Genomic DNA, 26,349 nt, shown 5'->3' with positions numbered 1-26,349 from the left:
TATATACACATGCTGCATGACCCAGTGCCTCTTACTGTATATGGTCCAAATTCTTCACTCTGCCCTGTGTCCATGCTTGTCACAGAACTGGAGTGGAGATGCGGAGAAAGAGGTTTCTCACCTCCCCACACCCAGAAATCAATTCACCTAAGCAACTCCACATGTGGTGCTAAGTATCCAGGCAAAATGGCCACAGTGCACAAGCCTTTTGTACCATATTAACGGTCAACTCTGAGGTAAGCATTCATATCTGAGGTAAGCATTCATGTCTGCCTCCAGTATTTACTCTCCACACAGTTAACTCATGCTGAGTTAAACTCACTCTCCCCTCTTCTAGAAATTTCCCTCAGGAAGTCCCCTCATTGTTCACCACATTCAAGGCTTAAGCAGATACTGATTTTTAGTACTGTCACAGTGCACACAGTACAATCCACACTGGATCGTAATTTATGTGTTTTTGTTCTCCAGTAGGCTATACGCCCCTCTAGTGTGGGAGATATAACTTACAGGTGATTCCTAGTGTCTACCTCATGGCTGCATGCAAGCATCGTAGGATGAACACTGTTATTCTTACCCATAATTCTACTCCTGCCTCTCCACGCCATCAACCCCTGACTCTGGTAAATGAACCAACTCAGTGCCCCCTACTATGTAAGACCCTCCTTGATCTCTCTTACTACGCTGACCTTTCCCTTCTCTGAAGCCCTGGGACCTTCAGTTGCTGTAAATATCCTCCATTACTCCCCGAGAGCTTCTCTTTTACATGTACCTTCCCAGCTGGATTTTAATTACCAGTGTCCACAATTTGGTCACTTTTTTTCTAGCTGTACTTATACAGTCACAGATATGTTCAGATATATAGATACAGGTCTATCCGTCTATTCAACTACTAAATGGAATTAGAAGACACATGTTCTGTAACCTGCTCTTTGTCTTCATTAATAACAGGTTGGAAATTTTTCCAAGTCAACACATTTCATTGACTTCCTAGCACTCCGCTGCGTTGGGGTGGCATCATTTACATAACCATTCATCAGCTCTTATGGATGAGCATTTAGGTCATTTTCAATATTTCTCTATCACAAACAAGGCTGAAACCAATATCTTCATACATCCATCATTTCAGACTCGTATAATTATATCCTGAGAGTAAACCTCTTAAGGTATGATTGCCAGGACAAAGATTTGAACATATTTTATTTTATATTCAGATAAACATTCCAGACCACTCTCCCAAAACACACTATTAGTCGAGCGGCCCCAAATCCTTGGTCCAGAACCACTCCCCCACCATATCCCACTCTTTGAGACTGATTCATTATTCTGTTTCCTAGATGGACAAAAGCCTGGCAGCCTACAGTCCTGCATCTTTGCCTTAAGAGCCTATGTGTTGGGGGCGGTGGGGGGGGAGGTGGGAGCTACTGAAAGCCGCTATCCAATAGAATTCTTTCTTATTGTCACAAGTAAACATTTCATACCTCACTCTTAACGTTGCCAGGAAAACACATGAAAAGATACTTAGCCTCCCCACTAACCAAAGAAATGCAAATAAAATAGTAATGATGTTTTGGGGATTTTTTTGTTGTTGTCATCATTTTTGGGTGAAGGCAAAGAGTAGTATTTTTTGTTGATGTTCAGTGGGAGGAAAAGGCACTTATGTCCATTTTTTGGTTCTTTTCCCTAACTGCATTAGTTAGCACTTCCAGAATAACCTCAGATAACTTGTAACAGCTGCATTTCCAGTATCTCACTCATTAAGCATGAAAAGGATTTTGGTTGAGTTTTATATTTTTATTTATATTTTGCTCACAATTCTAAGTTAATGACTTTCACCAACTGCATTTTTGTGCATCTGTTAAGCACACAGTGATAAATAGGCTTATAATGGGGGTGATGCAAGACAGACAGTTTCTACCTGCCTCTCTTTTTCTGTATTACAAAGAAATTTTTCAGCTTTTATCCAGACATGAGATTTGATCCAAACTGGATCAACGTGGAAAGACATAGCTAAAACGCACCTTCCGAGTATATATATGACATAAGAATAGTAAATGTAATCAAGAGCCATGTCACAAACCATATCAAGCCCTGTTAATTCATCTTAAAGAAACTGAACCAAATTCTGGCAAGACTCAGTCTGATATAAATAAATCACGATCAAGCAAAGATAGGTATAAAACCACAAGGGAAGACTGCCTACAAACAGCTCTCACAGCAAAATCAGAGAGCCATTTCTTCCCCTTAATCAGAGACACAAATGGAGCCCAAGAAGTTTCATCACACCCTCCCAAAGTTGATGAAATAAAGTGTCCCCTGATGAATCCAATTGCAGGAATTGGCACCTTTTCTAAATTCTGCTTCCTCTATTTGGCTAAGAATGAGTCTGTTAAAATATTAAGATATGCCAGTAAGTGGTATCATGTTTTCTCCCTCCACCTGCAGCTGGTCATGCTATCTTCAAATTAAGTGCATCTCTCAGTTTATTACTATGATCACACAGCAACGTGTCATTTGGACCACACAGCATAAGTTACATTAAAGTAGCATGATCATTTAGATTGTATAAAATAAATACTATGATAGTCAATGCACACATTTTACAAGCAGTCAATGATCCATTTAATTTCTTTTCTTGATGCATTGTCCAATGTTATACACATGGCTGGGCACATGTGGAGGACAGAATACTAAGTCAGGTACGGGTCCTGCCCTCCAGCGCCATGATAAAAATGTGTGGGTGATCACAGAAGCACAGAAAAGGTAAAGTACCATGGCAGTTGCAAGGCAGAAAAGATTACATACATGCTGGAGTGTTCGAAGATGTCTTGGTCAATAAGTGGCCTTTAGATTAGACTTGGAAAGCCAGAGGGGCCTTCTCCATGTTGAAAATAGAAAAAAGGCATTTCTGGATGAGAAAGCAGTGCTTTCAGCTCGGGAACTGAGACAGGAGTTGTGGGTTGTGCTAGAAAAAACAAGGATAACTCTTTGGCAGGATCACGGATTATTGGAAGCATGGAAGTGGGCGTATATTTAATAGCCTAGATGTTGCTAACACAAATAAGACCTGACCACCATGCTGGGAGCATGAATGTCACTCTGTAGGCAACCAGAAGCTCCTGGAAGGGCTCCCAAGAAGCATGCTCAGAGTTGTTTATGGCAGAAAGGGAAAAGTCTAAGTATTTTAGCAAAGATTGCACACAAAATTAAGTGTGCTATTCTTCACACTTCAAGACACTTGTATTCTATAAATTGAGTATTAAGTGATGGATGTACAACTGATAGAATTGGCTTATGGCAGAGACTGCTGACTGTTGCTCAGTACCTATTCATTGCTTTCTTGTTTAAGAATTCCCAAAATTCAGTTGGTCACAGGCTGACCAGAATAAATGCCACACACTTCCTGGCTTCTCTTGAAGATAAATGTGATCATATTTAGTCATATGGCCCACCTGTCCCATAGCCCATGGGGCATAGTCTGAAATGCTGTGCACAACTTCTGGGAGATAGCTTCTAGACACTTTAAGACATTTCTAGAGGGATGTGCTTAGCTTTCTTTTTCCTTCCTCCAAGCTGGCATATGGATGCACTGTCTGGAGGTAAAACAGACGCTCTGGGTAATAAGATGAACTTGAAATGGAGGTCGCATATATCTGGACAATAAGAGAGGAAGAACCTGGACTCTGACACATGAAGCACCTTCACAGCCCAGGAGCATCTTACTTGGCACTTTTATAAAAAAAGAAATGGTTGTCTCTTCTGAGTTGGAGATATTTTAGATAGCCACCACTGGCATCCACAGCAAATCTTCTCTGACATGGTTAGGAAGTAGCGAAATGGGCTTTCTGTAGCTCCATGTCCAGCAAATCTGTTGGTTTCACCCAAGGCAAGAACTCGAAGAATTCTGTAAAGGGTGGAGCAAAGCCCTACTGGACAATCCAATAAACCTGAGACACTGCATCCAACAACTGGAAAAAAACACATTCTTTTCCAGCACACATGACACATACTTGGCCAAAATTCAAGTCTCAACAAATACTAAAAAAATTAATCCTTATCCACTATATTTTCTCATTAGTAGACAATTAGGCAAGAAATCAGAAACACAAAGATGATCCTCATAAAAAGTTTAAAACTTAATTGCATGATGATTTGTTAATGTCAATCTCCCAATTAGATGGTATGCTATATGACAGAAACTGACAGATTGCACTGGCTCCCCCAAAAGGAAAAAAACATAATAATGTAAATATAAAAATTTTAAATTAATAAGCTTAACCTTAATAAAAACAAAGGATTTGAACATGTAATTCACAAGCACAGGGAAATACCTTTGATCAGTAAATGTAGGAAGCCATATTTAATCTCCCTAGTAATGAGGGAGATGCAAATCAAAAAAGCAAAGTATTCCTTTTCTGCAACATTAAAAATTAATTTATTAATAATTAATAATTGATAATTTCCTGTGTTGGTCAGAATAGGGGAAATGACCACCGTCCTACAATGCTAATGGAGAATCATACTCATACAGTGCTGACTGTGGGCCATTTGGAAATGTCTATCAAAAATTTAATGGTGCACCCTCTATAATGCAACACTTCTACATCTAACACAACCCTACAGTAATATACCCAATGTGTGTGTGTAGAGTTCACGGCCGCGTTTTACAACAGTGAAAATTTATAAACTAACTAAATGTCCCTCAACAGGAAAACTTAAATGAATTGTTAGATTCATCCTGAAGAATACATGCATTAGTTAAAAAAATAATAGAGGGTCAAATACACTGTCAAACAAAAGAAACTGCAGAACAAGACAGGTAGTAGGAAGGCGAAATACTGTGAATACACAGAATTTGTACATATGTAAATAGCACATTATTCACAAAGTCTTAGAAGGTGACAATCTTCAGAGTGAGCATTTGGATTCGTGTAATGGATTGGGGGTGGGGCTTGGGAGGTAAATAAAGGGAGGGATTTTCCTCCCCAAATAATTGTTTAATTACTTAAATTTTAACATACATTTTAACAGTATTACATTTTCCTGAATTACTTGTATAGTTTAAAATAGTTGAGCAAATTATTAGACATAACTCGAATCCCACAGTGATTTGTGGTGGCTCATAAACTAGGATTCAGGCTCCCTATTGGGAAATGTTCTTGCCATTTTCTCAAAACTATTTAAATTTAATCCTGTAGATCTTGGCGCAACGGAAACTGAAGCACCTTGGAATAAGATGCATTTTTCTAGACTACTCATTCTTACAGCAGCTTGAGAATGAAACGGAGCAATGCCTCTTAAGCACTTTGCAAAATGTTCGGCGCACAAGTGTTTCATAAATGGCGGCTATTACCAGGAAGTATCTCTAGAAGTAGTGATTGTAGTGTGACACAAACTTTACAACAAATGTGCTTGTTTCCCAAGCCATGTCTTCTCATCAGCCACGGTCAGCCTGAGAAAGTGTGTACACGGGGAAGTGCCCAAACGTACTCTTAACCTCCTCCTCCAGCTCGCTCTCAACAACCATTCTTAAGATATTTTCAGTCCTCAAAATGACATGTTGGGATTCACTTACATAAGCACTTTCCTAATCTGCATCACTTTCCATTACTGTTCACTTTGCAATCAAGTTAGCTTTAATCCGTAAATATCTGGAAGTGAATAAAGCCATGTGTTTGTTGTACCAAGTTCTGAATGGATTTACTATGTCTATACAGTTAAAAAGATAATAATGGTATAATTTGATGATGGAATAGCCACTTTGCAGGCACTGTTTGGTTCTGATCAGACATCTAGAAGAAATTCCATTATCAGACTCTAAAAGCATCTGAGAAGTGGGTTCTCTCATATCTAAAGTGCTAGACAAACTCAGACCCATACTTGATAAGGAGCTTTGTATTACTTTTCATATCATACACTGTAACCCATGTATAGTTAGCACCTTATCTATGGTAGGGAGTCTTGTCTCCAAATTACAAACTACACTGCCTTCAACAATGTTGTTCTCTTAGTCCTTTATGGGAATAGTAATCTTCTGCGAGCATGGAGCTGGTTAGGTAATGGTTTTAATACAGAACATGCAGTGCAGATACATTTTCAACGTATTTCTCTCCTGACTCTCAACGAAACTTTATGCTATTTTATTGAAAACTGTCCCAGTTTTGTACCAACCCTTTGCTGTGACATTGCCATAAAGATTAATATCCTCAGCATTTGCTCAAGGTTTAACTGCTGAAAACATGTTATTGATCATTTAATTTACTGTGTTTGTCATTTAGTACCCTATCTTTCGCAGCTCAGAGAAAAAAGGCACTTCATATATACTATAAATAATTATTCTTACTGTATCAAAATCTGGTGAAGAATATTTTTCTAGGTGGCCAAACTAAAGAGCTACCAAGATGTTCAGCTATAAATCAACCATTCTAATGTATGCAATTATATCATGTTTAGCTTTTTAAATATTCCCCCAAACTTACTTTGGCCTAGTAATACATTTTAATTTTTGGTAAGGCAGAAGTACTATATGTACATTTTTATGTAAAAATACAGTTTTTATTTTATGTATTTATTTACTTATTCACTTAAAATTCCCCACACTGTAGCCTTATTTAAAATACATTTAAATTTTTAAAATATTTATTTATATTGAAGAGAGAGACAGAGAGAGGCAGAGTGACAGAGAGAGAGGGAGACACAGAACCGGAAGCAGGCTCCAGGCTCTGAGCTAGCTGTCAGCACAGAGCCCAGTGCGGGGCTCGAACCCATGAACCATGAGATCATGACCTGAGCCGAAGTCACAAGCTTAACCAACTGAACCACCGAGGCACTCCTAAAATATTTAATGAATATTTATTATTTTATTTAATTTAATATTTAATGAATATTATTATTTATAGTCACATCATCATCTAACAGAAGCTTCAGCGTCCTACAGGCCCCAGCCCCACCTGTGACTCTCAGAAACCAGAGTTGAAATGTTTTTCCCTGACAGAACATAACATTCCTTGTACCTTTTGCCATGTTCTCATATACTATTTGATAAATGAGTTACTCGATCAAGAAGGCATGGACAGTGTTACAAACCAATTTCTTTGAGTATTTATCCATTGTTTATTTTCAGGTCATATTTTCTATGCATAAAAAAGAGAGTAACTGTGGCCTTCTTGATCTGGAAAGGGTATGCATGTGAGTCCAGACAAATAATATTTGTCTAATGCACACGATTATTAGTGTTCTTGAAATGCCTGTACCTCTAAAAGAAAATCATATTTCCCATTTAGAAAAAGAAAATTCTAGTTATCTCTCCTTTTTTCCTTGCTCTATTTCTTCGTTATTTCCAGGGTTAACAGAGCCTTACCTGGGGATTCACAGCCAGCCAGAGAGAATCACCCTCCACATCCCCTCCCACCAGTGATGAACCTCAGGAGACATCCGGTGCCTAGTTACTGCTTAATTACAGTTCCTCTGGTTGTTAACTAAGAACTCAAGCTGCTTGGAAAAATTTTCTCCCTCAAGCAAGATGACTTGCCATTAGTAAAACAATCAGTAGTAATTAAAAACCTCATTTTCAAATATAGTTCATAAGTTTTACATCAAGAAAATTGCTTGTCTAATTCTCTTTTAAAATGTTGCCCAGAGCAAAATAAAAGCCTCTTTAAAAACTTAAGCCAAACAACAACAAAAAAGCTAAAATCCAATCAATGACTGTTTTTCAAATAACAAAACTGCCCCAAATATGTATGAATCCAAAAAAGGGGTTTTTGTCTTATTGACAAAAATATCTAAAATACTTGATCATGGATATAGTGCAAACATTTTGGCAGAGACCACTAGGTGCTAAAATTATCTTCTATTTAAATTTGTTGTGCCCGGATAGTCAATGGGCAATCAAAATGCGATGCATTCCCTGAAATAACTTTTAATGGATTCAACATTCTGCTTGCGTTCACATACTTCATACTCTTCAACTATTTAAGAATTAGCTATTCCAAAATATCTGAACAGAGTAAAAATTGACTCCCCCGAAGTGAAAAGTGTAAAGGAAAAGAAAAAGAAAGCAGAAATGTAGAAATGTTTGATTTGATCAAGATCAAATAGAAAAACGAGCACCGTTTTTGAAACAAGTTAGGTGAACAACAGCAGACGTCAAAGCCTTATAAGTGAATGAAAACTGGCCCACATTTATTTTCAAACAAGATGAAAAGGTAGAGAAACATGTCTGACATTAAGGGAATTCTGTGCACCAGGAGATACATTTCAAGAACACCAGTGGAGTTACCAGGAAACACTAGAGGGCAGAGTTGCATAGTGAAGTTCTTTTGACGTCTAATTGGGGAACCGAATACCAATGTTCAGATGCTCGCTCCTATACATCCTCACAACCTGCCACCTCTGACGTGCTTTGAAAGGTATTAAACTTTTAACTGATGACCTAAACTTATCCACTACAAAGGCAACGAAGCAAATACAAAAAACCCAGAGAAGGACTCCATGGAGAATGCTTTTTCTCAGAATGATCTGTCTTCCCTCCTACATGTTTATAAATATAAATCTCACTCCCCATGAAATGACCATCACCTTTCTTCTGAATAAAAGATTCTTAACAACCCACTTTGCTTATGGCCTTTGAAAGCCATGGGTTGTAAGTTATACATGACATTTCCCATCAAATTTAGGGAACTGATTATTCCATTTTGGTTGACTAAGTACCATAAGTTCAAACCAAGTGCCTCCATATTTTTAAGTTTCCGGAAGAGAAGAAAGAAGTGTTTGTTTACCCTTCAAAACTCCTTTATATTCATATTCTCTGTCAATGGCAGAGATTCAAATAGATGGGCTTCCCAGCATCCAGTTCGTTGATTAATGGAAGCCATTTATTCCAAATGGATTTTGAAAGTCCAGATATCAGTTTCTGTAGCTCCAAAAGCAACATAAAAAGTCATTTACCCTCTTTTGGTCAATGCATGATTTTTATAGTGACCAAGTCATGTTCAGTATCTCCCAATTATATCGCCTTGAAAATTACAGCCTCAAACATTCTCCAAATAGCCAAGTTTCCCAGATGACATTCAGTAGCTGATGGAGCTTCTCTTCAAAACAATCCACCTCAGAAATTGTATGTTTTTCAACATCAGGATAAAATAGGCCCAATAATCACTTTTTACTTGTTTTATTATCACTATATTTATAAAAATCATTATCAAAAGTAATTATAATCCATGGGGCACCTGGGTGGCTCAGTCAGTTATGCATCCAGCTTTGGTTCAGCTCATGATCTTACGGTTCATGAGTTCAACCTCCCCAGCCAGCTCTCTGCTGTCACTGCGGAGCCTGCTTCATATCCTCTGTCCATCTCTCTCTCTCTTCCCCTTCCCCACTAGTGCTCTCTCTCTTTCTCAAAAATGAATAAACATTAAAAATAATAATTATTATTATGATCCAAGGGCACCTGGCTGGCTCAGTTGGTGGAATGTGCTCCACTTGATCTCGGGGTCGTGAGTTTGAGCCTCATGTTGGGCATAGAGATTACTTTAAAAATTATTATAATCTAAAGTAGGCTGAATTTCTCATACATCATGGCTTTTATTTAAAATCTTAACCCCCTGATAATTCTGTAGATTGAACAGTAAATAACTCAGGAAGAGCAAACTGAGCATTGAGATTCTAAAATACATCTTCACTATTCTTCTTCCCTTGACATCCATCTGATTGTACTCTTTGTCCTTGCTTCTAAAACCAATGTATTGAATCTTCACCATAATATCCTGGAGATTACAATGGATCAAGGAAATTGGCCACCATCAAGGCTTTTAATATATTGATGCAAATTATAAAACTATAGGCTACAAATATTGACCTTTCCAGTTCCTAGAAAACTGAAACCCAGAATGAAATGTGTTTCAGTAAGAAAATTAATAATTCACTAACATACCCTATTTCTAGAAGGCAAAAAATTTTTAAATCCTGTCAATCAAAGTCAAAGATCATGGATTGGTAGCCTTCTCTGACCAACCTACATAAAATTTAACCACCTCTTCCCAAGATTTCATACTTCTCCTTCTTTGCTCAATATTTTTTCCCCTAGCAATTGCTGCTTAATTAATTTGCTAATTAGTTGACTGCAACATATACCTGGATAGCATCTGTCTCCCTCACTGGGTTGTATGCCCTCTGAGGGCAGGCATTTTATTTCTTTTACTATTTTGTTCATCCCCTGCCCATATAACAGTGCCCATCAATTAGTAATTAAATATTTGTTTGATTATTTAAAGAATGAATAAACAACAAATACAAAATCTGGCAGAATTGTATGTATTAAACTCTTGTTCTAACAAGGTTATAAGTCAGAAATTAATAAAGCATAATCAAATGCCAAGAACTTTGAGAATGCTACTTGATTTAATTTTCCCCAACAATACAATGGAATTAATATATATAATATCACTGCTGGTCACACAGCTTTGTTAGAGGTTAAGCTAAAATTTGGGCCCTGGTCTGCATATTGCTAAAGTTCACATTTTTTCTATTGTATCACACTGACCCTCATATAATCTTAACCCCTCGAGAAGATGTGTAACAAATATTTTAAAGGATGGGTTTAAGTTACAAAGGCTAATTGTGTCAACATACTCCTACCCAGGAGGCTCTGGACACCTGGAAGAAGCAGTTGGATATTTATGAATGGCAGTAAGTATCTCCTTGATACTTGAAAAGCAATCCCTCAATTACCCACACCAAGTCTCAAGTGACCGGAAAAAGGAAGATGATGAAAAGTCACATAGTTCCTTCATGAACTATGGGAGAAGACAACTGAACCAACACACAGATAAACAGAATTGATTAGGGATCTGAAACACATAATCTCAAACAGCACATAATCACCATGATTACAGAATCATAGAATCTCCTAGACTGATAACTTCACAAAGAAAACTAGCTCAACATGTACTGATTTTCATAAGGCTCTGTTTCAGGAATAACCATATGCAGGTTCAAGTTCCCATAGCCAACAATCCTACTATGTGCTGTCTGCAAGGATACACTTCAGATTCAAAGACCAAATAGATTGAAAGTAAAAGGATGAAAAAAGATATATATCCAAACAATAATCAAAAGAGAGTTACAGTGGCTATGCCAGTGGCTGTTACCACAATATCAAACAAAAACAGACTTTAGGATAAAAGTACTAGAGACGGAGGATATTTTGTCATGATAAGACAGTAAGTCTCTCAAGAAGATATAACACTCATAAACATATTTGCTTCCAATAACAGAGCCCCAAAATACAAAATGCAAAAACTGACAGAATTGAAGAGAAAAACAGACAATTCAATCCTAGTTGGAGATTTCAATACCCCATTTTAAGCTAGAGAGATCAACAGAAAATAGAAACCTTGAACAACACTATCAATCAATTATACCAAGCAGACATTTATAGAACACACCACACCACAACAGCAGAATATACATACTTCTCAGAAGTACATGGAACATTCTTCAGGACAAACCATATGTTAGGCCAAAATCCCCTACCTAAAATACTTTTGGGCCATATATGTTTCAGAATTTGAAATTGTCCAGACTTTTAAAATATAATGTAGTACATTATCAACATAAATGGAACATTCCACATCTTCACCAGGGTCTAGGTCAACATCCTATTAACTAATCACAGTATTTCTACAGCAAAACACATGAATATTGACCTTAACGGATAGATAACAACTATCAGGTCAATTCAGATATTCTATCAAATGAATTACAAAAAACAAAACCAAAATTTAAACACCTGCTGCTTCTACTTTCAAACATTTTTCAAGTGGATCTACTTTTCTTCATCTCTGCTGCCATCATGACCTACTGTTTTGTCCTTCCCATCCATTCACCAAGGGAGCCTTCTAACAGCATTCCTGCCTCAGCCCAGCCTCTCTCTGACCCAGCATCCACAAAGCAACAAAAGATATCTATTATTACTGTTATATTATTCCACCGCTTGAGACTTCCCAGGGTCTTCGGCCTGCTCTTAGAAGGAAACGCAATTCCTCATAGTGGCCTGTGTGGTGAGGTGCCCCCCCTGCTTCCCTGAAGACACCACTTGCTCCTCCTCGGTCATGGTCCTCTTTTTATTCCCTTGAACATACCCAGCTCTTTCCTCCTCACAGTCTTTGGTTTACTGCCCTCCCTTTTAGCAGGCTCTTCAGAGTTTTTCAAAGGGGAGATATCATCAACCTTAGGTCTAAGCTCAGATGTCATTTCCTCAGGAAGACTTTCCCTACCCCTTCTATCTAGGTAGTCTTAGACTTCCCCATAATTTTTTTTAATAAACTGAATTTGGGAGCAGTTTTAGATTACATAAAAGTTGCAAAGATAACATAAAGAGTTCCTTTGTACCCTACACACACATTAACATCTTACATTACTATTATACATTTGTCACAATTAATATGCTAACACTGGTACATTACTATTAACTAAGCTCCACACTTCACTAGGATTTCACTAATTCTTCCCCAATGTCTTTTTTTTTTTTTTTCTGTTCCAGCCTCTCATCCAGGATACCACCACATCACATTTAGTCATTACATCTCTTTAGCTCCCTCTGGTCTGTGACAGTTGTTAGGGCTTTCCTTGTTTTTCCTTTGAAATGTGTAAGAGGCATTTGTAGACTATCCCTCAATTTGGTTTGAGTTGATGTTTTTGTCATTATCAGACTAGTTTATTGGTTTTTAAGAGGAAAACCACAGAGGTTAAGTAGTCTCATCACAATCTAACAAGGGCATATGTTATGAATATGACTTATCACTGGCAAGTTTAACCATAAACCTGGATAAGGTAGTATTTGCCAGGTTTCTCCACTGGAAGGTTACTCCATCGCTTCCTCCCACCATAATACCAATCTACTCTTGGGAAACAAGTCACTAAATACAGTCCCCACTCAAGGAGTGCACAGAGACAGACTCCACCTCCTGGAGGGGAGAGGTAAGAAAATAAATTATTTGGAATTCCTCAGTTAGGGAGATTTGTCTCTTTTCCCCCATTCACTTATTCAATCCTTTATTTATATCAGTATGCATTCATGGATATTCATATTGTAGTTTGAGCTATAATCTAATACTATGTTATTTATTTCATTGCTCAGATTGTTTCAGATTTGGCCACAGGGGGCTCTTTCAGGTTGGTCCTTCTGCCCCTTTGTTATGTCTCCAGCCTTTCATTTTTGAGCACTTCCTTACTTTCCAGCACAAGCCACTCCAGCCTCAAATGTAAGAATAGCATTTTGTATGTGACTGTTTGCTTTTATTGGGAGGCGGTACTGGAAACTAAGATCTGGTGCTGGGTGAGTTTATTATTACTGGAATTTCACTATGATTAGGCCCTCTCAATGGACAGAGCTAGGAAGTGGATGTGTGTATACTAACCCATGTATAGGCACATATCTATAAATAGGCATATCTATCTTAAGCAAAACATGAATTTATACTGATGTCTCCAACTGTAATCCAGCACCACATGGCTAAGTCTAGTAGCCCTGTTTTATTTTTTTAAATAGTTTATTATCAAGTTGGTTTCCATATAACACCCAGTGCTCTTCCCCACAAGTGCCCCTGTCCATGACCATCACCACCTTCCTGTTCCCCACTCCCTCTTCAGCCCTCAGTTTGTTCTCAGCATTCAAAAGTCTCTCATGATTTGCCTCACTCCCTCTCCCCAACTCTTTCCCTCCACTTCCCCTTCTCATGGTCCCCTGTTAGGTTTCTCCTGTTAGACCTATGAGTGAAAACATATGGTATCTTTCCTTCTCTGCCTGACTTATTTTGCTTAGCATGACACCCTCCAGTTACATCCATTTTTTTACAAATGGCCAGATTTCATTCTTTCTCATTGCCATGTAGTATTCCATTGTGTATGTGTATATACATAGAATTTAAAATAAGAAGCATTTATATACAAGAATTTAAAATAAGCATATATATATATACATACACTATATATATATATATATATATATATACCACATCATCTTTATCCATCATCAGTTGATGGACATTTAGGCTCTTCCCATGATTTTAGCCCTGTTTTAATCACTCACTTTATTTCCATTAGAAGTATTAACATAATCTATAATTACCTAGTTTTTAAAATTTATTTGCACATTTGTTTACAGTCTGTCCCTCATCATCAAGAATTTAAAATAAGAAACAGAGGTTTGCCATTTTACCTAACTCTGGAGCTCCTGGGTTTAAACAGTGCCTGCTATTTGATAGAAGTTCATTTGTTGAAGGAGTGAAAAAATAATCTACAGAAAAGTATTAGTGATATAATTCTTAGTAAGTAAGAAATAACAAAGATGAAATATTTTGAGGCTACCCCTTGACACAAGTGAATCATCTTCTAGACCAAAAATAAACACATATTAATCCATTGTTATGCCCTGTTATACTAATAATCTCCACACATTCATCATCACTTAGCACTGAAATTTTCCCTACAAGCAACTCCAAGAATGGTTAGTGTTTTCACCCTAAAGTTTCCTGTAGTAAAGCTCAATCATGTCCAAAATTAAAGTAGCATATTTCTACCTCAAATTTTCTTATCTGTAACAGAGACTACCTTCAGTCTCAGTGGTGCAGGCAGAAGTAGCAAGATTAGTTGCCCATTGTTACATGTTTCACCAAATTACTCACAAAAATTTCAATATCCAAAAGTCTCCCTCCATATTCTAAGAACCATGTGTCATTCAAATGTACCCAACAAATCTTGACACAATGTTGTAATCTTGTTGGCTTAGCATATTTTCACTTCTTTATACTATGTCTCAAATTGCTGAGAAGCCATATCTAGATTGGAAAATGACTTTAATAGAAGCCTTAACAGTAAGAGTCCCTCATGAAGGGTACAAGAAAGCAGTCTCAGAAGGATGAAAAGGTGGTTTTATATCCATGATTTTCTTTCACCTTCCATGAGCAGCTGTGTGGCTCAGTCAGTTGAGTGTCTGACTCTTGATTTTGGTTCAGTTCATGATCCCAGGGTCATGGGATCAAGCCCAATGTGGGGCTCCGTGCTGAACATGGAGCCTGCTTAAGACTTTCTCTCTCTCTCTCTCTCTCTCTCTCTCTCTCTCTCTCTCTCTCTCTTTCTGCCCCTCTCCCCTGCTGTCATGTATGCCCTCTCTTTAAATTTAATTTAATCTAATTTAATTTTTTTTTTTAATTTTTCTTTCAACTTCCAGATTTGAGCTTGGGCATGCTTGGTCCTGGAGGATACAATGTGGGTAAGGATAGATTACCCTTCCTCTCCAAAGGACCGGAGCTTCTGCTAAAAAAGTAAGGAGAAGATGTTGTCAAGAAAAGAAAAAAAACATGGAATGAACATAAAACAAACATTTACTGAATGTTCAATATATTCGTAGTAAACCCTATGCTCTTTTTCTATTCTACTAGAAATTTTTATGTTCTTTATTTTTTCTTCAAATTAATAAGAGATTCTTCTCACATACATATTTATGTTAAAAAATTGCAAATGTAACATAGAAAAGAAGTTAATGTTGGCGAGTGAGTCGGGGTAGAGAAAAGAAAAAAATACTCCCTGTGGCTTCTACAATATTCTTTCACAAGAATATAAGTAAAATTTCCTGATACTTGTGAGAGAGAATATCATTCTTAAAAATCTTTTTGGGGGGCACCTGGGTAGTAGGTCATGATCTCACAGCTCCTGAGTTCAAGCCCCAAGTTGGGCTCTATGCTGATGGCTCAGAGCTTGGAGCCTGATTTTAATTCTTTGTCTCCTTTCTTTCTCTCTGCCCCTCCCCCACTTGCACACGTGTGCTTTCTCTCTCTCTCTCTCTCAAAATAATAAATATTAAAAAATTAAAAACAAAATATTTTTTAACAGGGTGAACAAACCAAAGAGAGTCTGTATAAACTTGTTGAAATAGTTCCTCGTTTATTTGAACTATATTGTAATTCAAGAGTCATGACACAAATGAGTATCATGGCACAAGATCAAGTCCATATATAACAAAGGAGCACCCAGAGGGTTCCTGTAATAAGAGCTAGATGCATTTGGGAGGGCCTCCTGCTCCCAAATTAAGCTTTGGCCACTTGCACATAATTAGCATACCAAAATGAGAAAGGAAACCGAAAGGCACATTAAGACAATGAAACTCTATTATGATAAGGACACATTGCCCAAATTTTAGCAAAGAGAACTGATAGAGGAGATTAAAAACTGGAGAGAAAGCAGGTTTTTAGACAGTAGTTTTCAGAGCATACTGCACCTAAAAGGAAGGATGGAAATCCTTAGTAACTTCTCTTCTTGACTTCGCCTGTATAGGAATGCTTCAGGTTTGGGCCGTGTCTTCCTACGTGACTGCTTCCTGCTGAAGCCATCCACCTCTACTTACATGGGATCTCAATGGGCTAAGTCATGTAGAACAGCTGTTGAATTCTAAGTTACGCCCTCCCAGGGTCGATGTTGTCAAATATCCAAGGACACGGAAAGCACCAGCCACAGCACAGTTTTTCCAGGAGCGACCTCAGCATCTCCCATCCATTTACTTGTAATTATACGTGATTATCTCCTGCCAGTCCACTCCCTGCTGCTACGAAGGGTCAGAAGCACACTTGCTCTACCTCAGTCATACCATTCTACTCTTACCGGGTCCAAAAATAGAAGGGAACCGAGTCTGTCACATCACAGCAAAGCCACATGCCAAGCAGGAAATGAACAAGGAGAAAATAGTCTGTTCTCTTACTACATGTCTCTCTATGTTGGAGTATCATTATCTCCAGTGGAAAATCACTTTGCAAATTACGTTACAACTGTACAAACCGTTTGTCAAAAAAAAAAAAATCACCTTGTTTTCAGCCAGGGGACAGATTTCACACCAAAAATGTTATACCAAGTAGACATTCTTAGCAGCTCATCTCCACCCATAATCATACAGCAAAACTTCCAACAAATTATTCAGATTCTCTGAACAAACGCTAGATGAAATCCTTCACCCAGTGACAACCTCAAGAAAGCAAGTGTGTCACACATGGGTAATTTCACATTTATAGAGTCTTTTTTCATGACATTTTATTTTGTGAAAAGAGCACACATGTCTCTCTAGAAACTTTTGTGGGGTTTTTTTCAATTTTAGGTTTTTAAAAATAGATCCTTGTCTTACTCTTAAGGGTTTTCCCTGTGGTCTGAAGAACTGAACATACTTGCCCAAATAGCTTCAGAAGAGAATTATTAGAAAAGCAATTTAAGAACAAGTTGAAAACTGACAGCCCCAGTCGATGGGTGATGTGAGAGCACTGAATGCAACTCGTTTTCCTTAAGATGTATTCTCACTGCCCAAATATGAACATGGCCCCCTTGGTTCTGTTCATCTTACTAAGACACTCATTCATTCATTCATTCATTCATACCCACAAATATTCACTGAATGACCACAAAGTGACTAAGAAAGAGACGCTTTCCCAAGCTCTGTTGAGCTGTCTTACAGAATCCCTCCGCTCACGATGAGCTTGCCCTCCCAGAAGGCAAGCTTGGAAACCCCAATCAAACTAAACATCATATTAAGATATTCAAAAGTGGGTTTTCTAAGCATACCTGTTGGGCTGCAGATAGTCTGGGGGGACCTGCTTTAGGAATGGAGCTGGGAACATTCTCTAAAATGCGTTCTACAACTCAAAGAGATAGGAAGGTGTCCTATTCCAGGGACACTGAGGGCTTATTCTGGGATGTCTCTGCTTTCTGCTTCTAATTTAACTAAAACGGCTCCTTGGAAATGGAGAAGTTGAGTTTGATACAACCAAGAAACTGTTTGGGAGAAACAATGGTTTTAACATTTAGTGTTAAGAAGTCAATAGCATTTTGCTCTAGAACTACAGTACCACCATTTTCTGAATGGTAAGGTTTATGATGATTTCACTTAAAATCACAGAGACACATATAAAAATTTTGGAACAATTCACCCATTTCATTTTCTAAGAGGTCAGAAAATACTGAAGGCCATGTCGATACTCAATTTGTTTAAATCAGGTGTTGGCAAACTACTGCCAAACCCATGTGGGCCCAATCCAACTGGTAAGCCACCTCTTTCTGTGGTGCCCACATGTGTTTACATTTTAAATCATTGGGGTTTGAGGTGGAGGGGAGACAAAAGAAGGATTTTATTTCCTGACATGTTAAGGTTATATGGAATTAAACTTTCAGGGTCCACAAGTGAAGGTTTACTGGAACACAGACCCGCTCATTCATTTATGCAATGGTTATGACTGCTTTCAAGCTAGGACAGTAACCATAATATTTTAGGCCTCAGAGCCTAAAATATTTACTGTCTGGCCCTTTATAGAACAGATTTGCTGACCTCTGGTCTACATAACAAGATTAATGTTATCAAGGGAAGACATTCTGGAGCCATAGCAAGGTTCCCCTTCGCAACGGCTATACCCAGTTTTCTTGCCACCCTTACTTGCTTTGGCCCCAAAGCCTGCCCAGGTCCACCCCAGGTTCAGGAGGGGATGGTTCTCTCTTCCATGGGAAACTTGGAGAGGGACCAGGAAAGTGAAGAAGAGAGAGGTATCAAAATAGAAATACACTTAAAAAGAGCCAGGAAATACAGAAAAGTAAATCTGTGTAGAAGACAGTTCTGGAAAGTATCACCATCCGGGCAACATCATCCACAGTCCTCTTTTGATAAAGCATAAAGGCCAATACCAGCATGAGATGCCTAAATGGACTCGATCTGTTTTTACTACCATCTCAGAACCATCAGGCCTGGAGACAAATTGTAAAATCACTGTACAAGTGGCCTATACAGTAAATAAGATGTACACAAATATAAGTAGTTCGCAAAGTACAATTTACATATTATATTCAGCAGAGAGTCATTAATCTGTTCCAGTGAGTAAAATGAAGATTCATGTGTTTTGAGAATTAGTAAGCAAATGAAACAAAAATAATTTCAAAGGCGAGCAAATTGCCTCATGATGTGCTCTTTGTTTATTTTGACATTTTTAATTACCTATAAAATATGCCAACATATGCATTTAAATATTACATTTTAATGCTGTTTCTCAGTTGTTCAGGCATGGTAATGAAAAGCTTCTCCTCAGCTTGCCATTTGCTATTAAGCCCACAGAGAATGTTAGTCAGAGAGCAGCAGTCAGACAAAAAATGAGAAGCGGGGAGTTCACCATGTCCGCCAGGCAGTACGTATGCAAAAATTTTTAATCCATAAAAGGCAAATGCCTGGAGGTATTTCAAATGACAGCATGCAATACTGATAAAGTTCATGCTCTGATGTCTTCTTATTACATTTTTGAAATCACAGTCGATTTTCTATAATAACTTGTCAACTTCTCCTAATGTGTATCAGCGACATCACAGGAATGACTGCATCACTTCTGAAGGCAGACCACCCCTTCCATGACACAGCCCCATTCAGGAAATAATGGCCACAGGTCCTCGAGAAGTTAAAGTTCTATAAGTGCTTTACAGATAAGGTCCAGAACATTAGCCAAGATGAACCTACCTGGTGCCAACTTCCTCCCTAATTCAAAACTGTCATGATGAGCCCCAGGGTTTCAAAAACATGGATAAAAATGAAAACCTCTCTCAAGCCGTTCTCCCTCCAAGGAGACTTTCCAGTCATTCTTACCGCGATGAGAAGAGCGGCTGGTGACAGCACACTGTAAGTGTTGAAGGTAAAGCGGTACGGCGAATGCTGATAAAAATGTTACAGGCTACTAAAAATGTCCAGGGGCCTAATATTCACAAAGGTGTATAGCCCACATGCAGCTTCCAATAACATCCTGGCAAGTTCCTTTCTAGTCCTTTCCTTTGGTGCTTTAAGTAAAGGAGGAAGAAGGAAAGCTATCGGACACCACCATTCATTCTGACTGATGCTCGGCCCACTGTGGGTGCCTCTCTGTGATTGCCCCCCCAGGGATCTCTGGGGCTTCTCCAACCTCCTCCTATTCACGTGCACACCCCACTCAGCAAGGGCATTTCCAAAGTGTAAACAAACGCCACCTGAGAAGCTGAATCACCCTAGTCTGTGCCTGGCCACCAGTGAAAGCATCTCATAACTCGCAATAATGAGCAGACTCCCATAAGGACCCATGGGGAGGGATCTCTGGAGAGGTTATATGCTCTTGTGTGCTGAGATGGTTCTACCGCATGACACCTAATTCTTAAGATGCTGTCCCCATTCATTACGGACAAAACCAAATTTGTTCAGACACTGAGATGTGCTCTCGAAGGAAAAGTGGGGTGTAAACATCCAAGGATAAAGAATGATATGGAAAGAGAATCCATTAACTTCATTTTGGTGACAAGAGATTGAAAGAAACAACAGGGACCTGCAAATGACTGAAGATCCCCATCTGTTAGCTGAATGAACAAGTAATAGTAATTAAGCTAACATTCAAATAGCACCTATTATGTACTGGGTACTATTCTCAGCACTTTACATGTATTTAGTCTTCAAAATAATGGATAAAATAGATGCCATTATGATCTACTAAAGGTGAGTTAACTGAGGGACACCTAGATGGTTCAGTTGGTAAAGCCTGTGACTCTTGATCTCAGTGTTGTGTGCTCTAGCCCACACTGGATGCAGAGATAACTTTTAAAAATGAGTTAACTGAGGCACAAAGAGTTAAGTAATTTTCCCAGGGTATCTTCCACTTACAGTGTATTTTCCTATGTTTCAGGAGTGAGGTGTTTTATAACAAGTCTTAAGATTCTCCTACAATATGTTACCAAATAAATGTTATCTCTTCAACCATCTATATTTCTTGCAAAAGCACTGAAAGCATTCTTAAACTTGAATATAGCTTAGTTAGTGTCACCAGCATCTCAAGATAAATTTGATCTTAGATGTCCTTAGATTCCACTAATTTTATACCATCCTATGAGATTCAAAACAGAATTAGCTTTTACTCTTAAAATATTATTAATGTGTCATCTTGAATATGCTAATCAATAAAATAGATTCTGCAAGTAGGTAGGAGGGTAAATGCATGTTAATTACTTGGAATGTCTTAATTAACTCCACCGCTAATGATACAGCAATTAAGGTTTAAATATGTTTAGAGGACACATACGTTTTCTACCGGGTCGTGTGGAGCATCACTAAAACTCAATGGACCAAGGAACTTTAGATCCAAACTTTCAAAGAATTCTAATCTCAATCATAAAACAAGTAAAACTAAAGTTTGAGACTCACCGCAATATGTTTCCCTCACAAATACACCTGCTTCTGGCTAGCTAATTTCTTTTCCTTCTTGGTCCCCATTTTTTTCTGAGCACCAGGACGAAACTCATGGTAATAATCACTTCCGGAAGTGCTTGGGAGTATGCATCGAGCATCACTGATGAGTCAACCTCCCATACATTTTTTCCAAGCCTTTTTAAAATTTCTGAGCCCTGGGAGGAGTGTTATGGTTGTGTCTGTGGACCTCTCTGGGCCTAGTGAGTACTTCATGCAGAGGCCAGGGTAGTTAGATAGAGCCATTTTAGAAACTATCGCCTAATGTGGATTAAAGATAGCCACTCTCTTTAAAAGAAGGACAGACTCCCAAGGCGGAGGCTATTTTCCCTTCTCCTGAACATGAGCTGGTCCTGTGACTTGCTTTAATCAAGAGAATACAGCATACATGAAACTGTGTCACTTCCGAGATCGGGCCTTAAAAGATCGGTAACTTCTGCTTTCGTGCTCTTGGAACTCAAATGACCTATTGGCAAAAAAATCCAAGTCCCGTGGAATGAGAACTGAGGCACCAGTTGACAGACCCAAAGTGGGCTTCCAGCCAACAGCCCTCACCAAGAACAAGACGCATAAGTGAGCCACCTTCGAGGTTCCAGTCTAGTCAAACCTCTGGATGACTAGCTCCAGACTGACACCACATATGGAGAACCTTTGAGTTGACTTCAATCAACACAGACTCTAAATGATTGTTGCTTAAACTACTAAGTAGCTGGGGTGCTTTGTTATGCAACAACAAATAGGAAGGCCTTTCTAGACCATGTTAGAGACCCAGGCCAAAACCAGTTCCTGACTGACTCAGCATTACACAGTATCACAGGATAAGCCATGATAGGCCCAGAAATGGCTACAATAGAACTGGGAACACTTTCCAATATGTGGCGTGGTGACTAAGACCATGGACCTTAGAGCCAGACTGACTAAATTCGAATCCTGGCTTTGCCTTTGATTAGATATGTACCTAGTAGAAGTTATATAACTTTTCCGTGTCTCAGTTTCCATTTGTGTAAAACAGATAATACTAGTCCCTACCTATAGGTTTGTTATGAAGATTAAATATCAGTATCAGCATATGTAAAGCCTTGTCGAACAGTGCCTGGCACAGAGTAAGTGTTCAGCAAATGTTCTCTATTAATATTATTATTTATTCTCTCTTCTGTTCCATATCCAAGGAACCACCCACTCACATCTATGGAGGGCTCTATACTTAGGACATACGTATCCTCTCATACTTAGAGGGATATGGAAAGAAGGAGAGTGCCAAAGCATACTTCCTGTTTGATCCTACACCATGAAGCAATGGATTTCTGCCAGGTCATAAAAGCATGAATGTGATAAATGCTAAATCTGATCAGCTTCACACCAGCAAGGGAGAAAACCAAAAATCAGAGGAAATGCTCAGTTTGTAGGTATGTAGACCCAGGCATAACCGACATGTCAGACAGTTAATAACACTTCACCTGAGAATACACTGCTCCTAGGTAGAAGAATCCACATTTTGGGAGCTCTATAACTGGTTTCCACTCATTAAGAGCACGGAGCTTTATATGCATAAGACATAGTCCTGGAGAGTTATTTTCTCAGGCATGCTCTGAGCTATCATTATCACACTCATATCAGCTTTGTTTCTAAATAGTATTTGGTGATTCACTCTAACAAACAGGTCAGGTTGCAGAGCATGGTGATATCTGACATGTCGAAATAAAATTGATCCTAACGTATTAGTAACGCTGGGTTTGTTTGGGGGTTTTGGTTGGTTTTGTTGTTGTCTTAATTTCATATCATATACACACTTTGAGGAACTGTTATGTTAAAATGATACTGAATAGTTCCTTTTACGAATGAAACAAAACATAGTAGCAATCACTTCATTTTGCTATAGAATTAGTAAGCAGTATTATTTTTGTCCCAGGCCTTTGTCTCTTCTCTATTTTAAAATTACATCGAGGACCTAGTTCTATTTACTTCAAAATGAATCATCCCACATGAATTAATATATAGTAGCCATTAGTTTTTTAAATAGTTAGCATTCTGTTCGAGCTCTTAAGCATCTGGACATGGTGCTTCTTGTGGGATTTTTTCACTGGAGGCCCACAGCTCCCCCTTTCCCATCTCCCCATGTTTCTAGTCATAGAATCATTGTAGATCCAACTCTACTATTCTTATCCTTCTATCTCGACATGGTTCTGTGTGGTTTTCTGAACAACTATGATAGATCCATAAGTTGATGCCTGAGTGCTCCAATCAATTAGAGGCTCCAAGAAAATGTGTTAGCATTGAGCCTATCTTCAGCATGATAACATCACTCCTCCACATTAGTTATTCTTCTTTCCAAATTATTTATAAGCCTTAGGTCAACTTGAAAAAATTCATATTTTCATTTCATGCCTGCTAATCATGCTTTAAATGGTGACTATCAGAGATGCAAATTAATTGCAAACCATACGAAGTATGCACAAATTAAAATCTATGAAGTTTAAATTGTTAATGCAGTAGTAATTTTGCTTCCAGGTCCCCCTGTGATCACTAATAGTTTCACTTATTTTATATGGCTCAATGCAAGCTGCATTTGTTGATTTAAACAGAAACAGAGAACACTAGGCTTTATGACTTTCTTCCCCTCCTAACTTTTCAAGTCCTTTCCTCCTCTTTCTCCCCTTGCCTCCTGTGTCTCTGCTTTGAATCTCCCCTTTTATGTCTGCCTAACTTCAGCCCCAAGTTTTTACCAGATCTCATCAATCACACACTATTCTGCATTAACTTAACATATCATTTTTAATATTTTTAATTTTTCATCCCACCAGTCTATTCAAGAAACCTGAAGAAAACGAAAAGGCTATTTTTCCAAGGACATTTGTAGGGTTATGAAAATTGTGTTTTATGTGATTATACACAAAAAGTTTAAGAATATACACAATTTCAGTGGCATTATTGAGAGTAACTTTTGGGAATACCCCTGAATCCACTATGGACTTGAACACAGCATATAACGAAAGTAGCCAAAGCTTCTAAATGTAGTATCATATGAATAAGAGCCTAATTAAGTGAAGAAAGTTTTCAGATTAAAACTAATAGATTCAACTAAAGTTTCCAGACTAGTAAAGTTTTACTTTACTTGCATGTGTTTTCCAACAGTGCAGCCCATTCATGGCTTCAATGCTTAAATTAACAAAATGTTACAAAAATAGTGTAACATGCCCCATTAATATAATTGATTTAATTGAAATATAACACAGTTTACCAACTTATCCTTCTAGAAGCAAAAATGGGTATCATGTTATCAAAAGGCAACACATTAATCATGGAAACCATTTGAATACAATGTCCCTTGAGTTCCTCAGATTAAAAAGTGTCACAGATTTTTCAAAGCACAACTCAACAACTTCTTAATCTTGGTTTTATTTTGATTTGCATAAAGTGTTTCTGAGTAGCATTGTGTCAGTATCCTTCATAATAACTAAGCTCCAGCGCACACATTAGGCAAAATTTTTTCAGGAAAAGGAAATGTCACCGATATTTACCTGGCAAGGCTGTTTCATTTTAATGGCTATGACATGGTATCTGTAACAGCAGAGCTCACACGTCCAGGAGCCCCTCTCGCTGATCCACTTCAGCAGACATAGCTGATGTGTGTACCGGACGGATCCGTCACATCGGCAGGGATTCAACAGCTCCCCCTGAAAAGATACCACCTCTGGTGAATATCTGTACTTTTGTCTCTATTTAGAAAAACAAAAAACAAAACAAAACAAAAATAACAGAAAATAAAAAACAAAACTAACACTTGCTTTCTTGTCTTTCAAAGGCATTTACCCAGAAGGATACAAGCATCAATCTGCATGAGAGAATTAAATTTTTATACTTCTGATAGGAATGAAACTACAATCTGAAAACTGTTTCAAAGATATTGCTTGATGTTATGACATAAATGTTCTACCAACACACAAAATGTCTGCAAGATATAGCTCCCAATACCCTTGGGGGAAAGCTGTACTATTAAATCTCTTTAATAACTTTTAAGTGGATGGTCGGATGCATTTCCTCTGCAGTTATTCTTAATCATGGCTAAAGAAGAAATGCATGGCGTCCCAGAAAGTAGCTTGCAATAGCATTATGCTTTTACTTTTTTCTAAATGTAGCATCATAAATATTGACTTAGGGCACTATATTCCTGAAAGCCTCTATATTCTTACGCAAGTTCCTTACTTTTAAAAATATTAAACCCAACGTTTTCTCAGACCACACATTTTGTAAGAGAGATATTATCCTGCTGTCTCCATGATTACTCTCACAGAAGTTTGCATGCACCTCTAACGGAGTTTATAATGTTAGAATTATGTTTCTAGCAAAATAAAAAATAAATTGTCAGTTAAATACTCTTTCTTTCACAAGGTCAAAGTACATTCCTATTTCTCTTGTAAACACTGTAACATGCTTTTCACATCAGTGAGTCAACCAAATTTACAATATGGAAAGACCCTGCCCTTTTTGGTTTTGACGTGACTCACCCTCAGTTTGTATTCTCAGACTATCTGCCTCGGTGGTACGTTTGTAGAAAAAGGATTTGTTTCTATCTATAAACCAAACGCCATTCGCAAAGGAGATGCTTATGACATTATCATTAAAGCACCTGAGGAATGTGTAACTGCAAAACCAGGTCGGAAAAAAATAAGTGTAGAAACCCTGCATTCGCCACTGGGACATTTTCATCTGCGTTCACAGGAAGGGAAAAGGGAACACAGGCAGCTGCCACCGAGTTGGCTGGACTGGACCACCCTGGCTGGAGAGGAGCCGGGAGGCGAGCGCTGTCCGTGGTGCTGAAAGGTCTACCGTCCAGGGCAGGAGCGGGTCCAGCCGGGACCGGAGCCCACAGCCCGCAGCTCCCGGGGTCCGGGGGGCCTTCCTTACCTGCTCGGCGCCCTGGAAGCAGATCTTGCAGATGGGCTGGTGGTGCTGGTGCTGGTGCCCGGCGCGCTGGTCGCCACCGCCGCTGCTGCTGCTGCGGCTGCTACACACCGAGCGCGTCTCGGGCTGGTCGCCGGCACCCCGCCGCTCGCCCTCCCCGCCCCGGCCGGCTTCAGGCT

General features: G+C 38.6%; 1 protein-coding gene across 1 annotated transcript in view; it reads right to left on the bottom strand.

Annotated features, from left to right (window-relative positions):
* MARCHF11 (membrane associated ring-CH-type finger 11) overlaps positions 1–26,347 on the bottom strand; it is a gene marked incomplete at its 5' end in the record, with an annotated part of 100,396 nt that extends 74,049 nt beyond the window's left edge. The window contains 2 exons of the mRNA XM_029941282.1: positions 24,787–24,942; positions 26,174–26,347. Of these exons, the coding sequence (XP_029797142.1) occupies positions 24,787–24,942; positions 26,174–26,347 (330 nt within the window). The remainder of the gene's footprint in view (positions 1–24,786; positions 24,943–26,173) is intronic.
* Positions 26,348–26,349: the final 2 nt, after the last annotated feature.

The sequence above is a fragment of the Suricata suricatta genome, chromosome 6, assembly GCF_006229205.1.
Source record: "Suricata suricatta isolate VVHF042 chromosome 6, meerkat_22Aug2017_6uvM2_HiC, whole genome shotgun sequence".
Taxonomy (NCBI): domain Eukaryota; kingdom Metazoa; phylum Chordata; class Mammalia; order Carnivora; family Herpestidae; genus Suricata; species Suricata suricatta.
The sequence above is the reverse complement of the archived record's forward strand: the minus strand, read 5'-3'. Positions and strand labels throughout refer to the sequence as shown.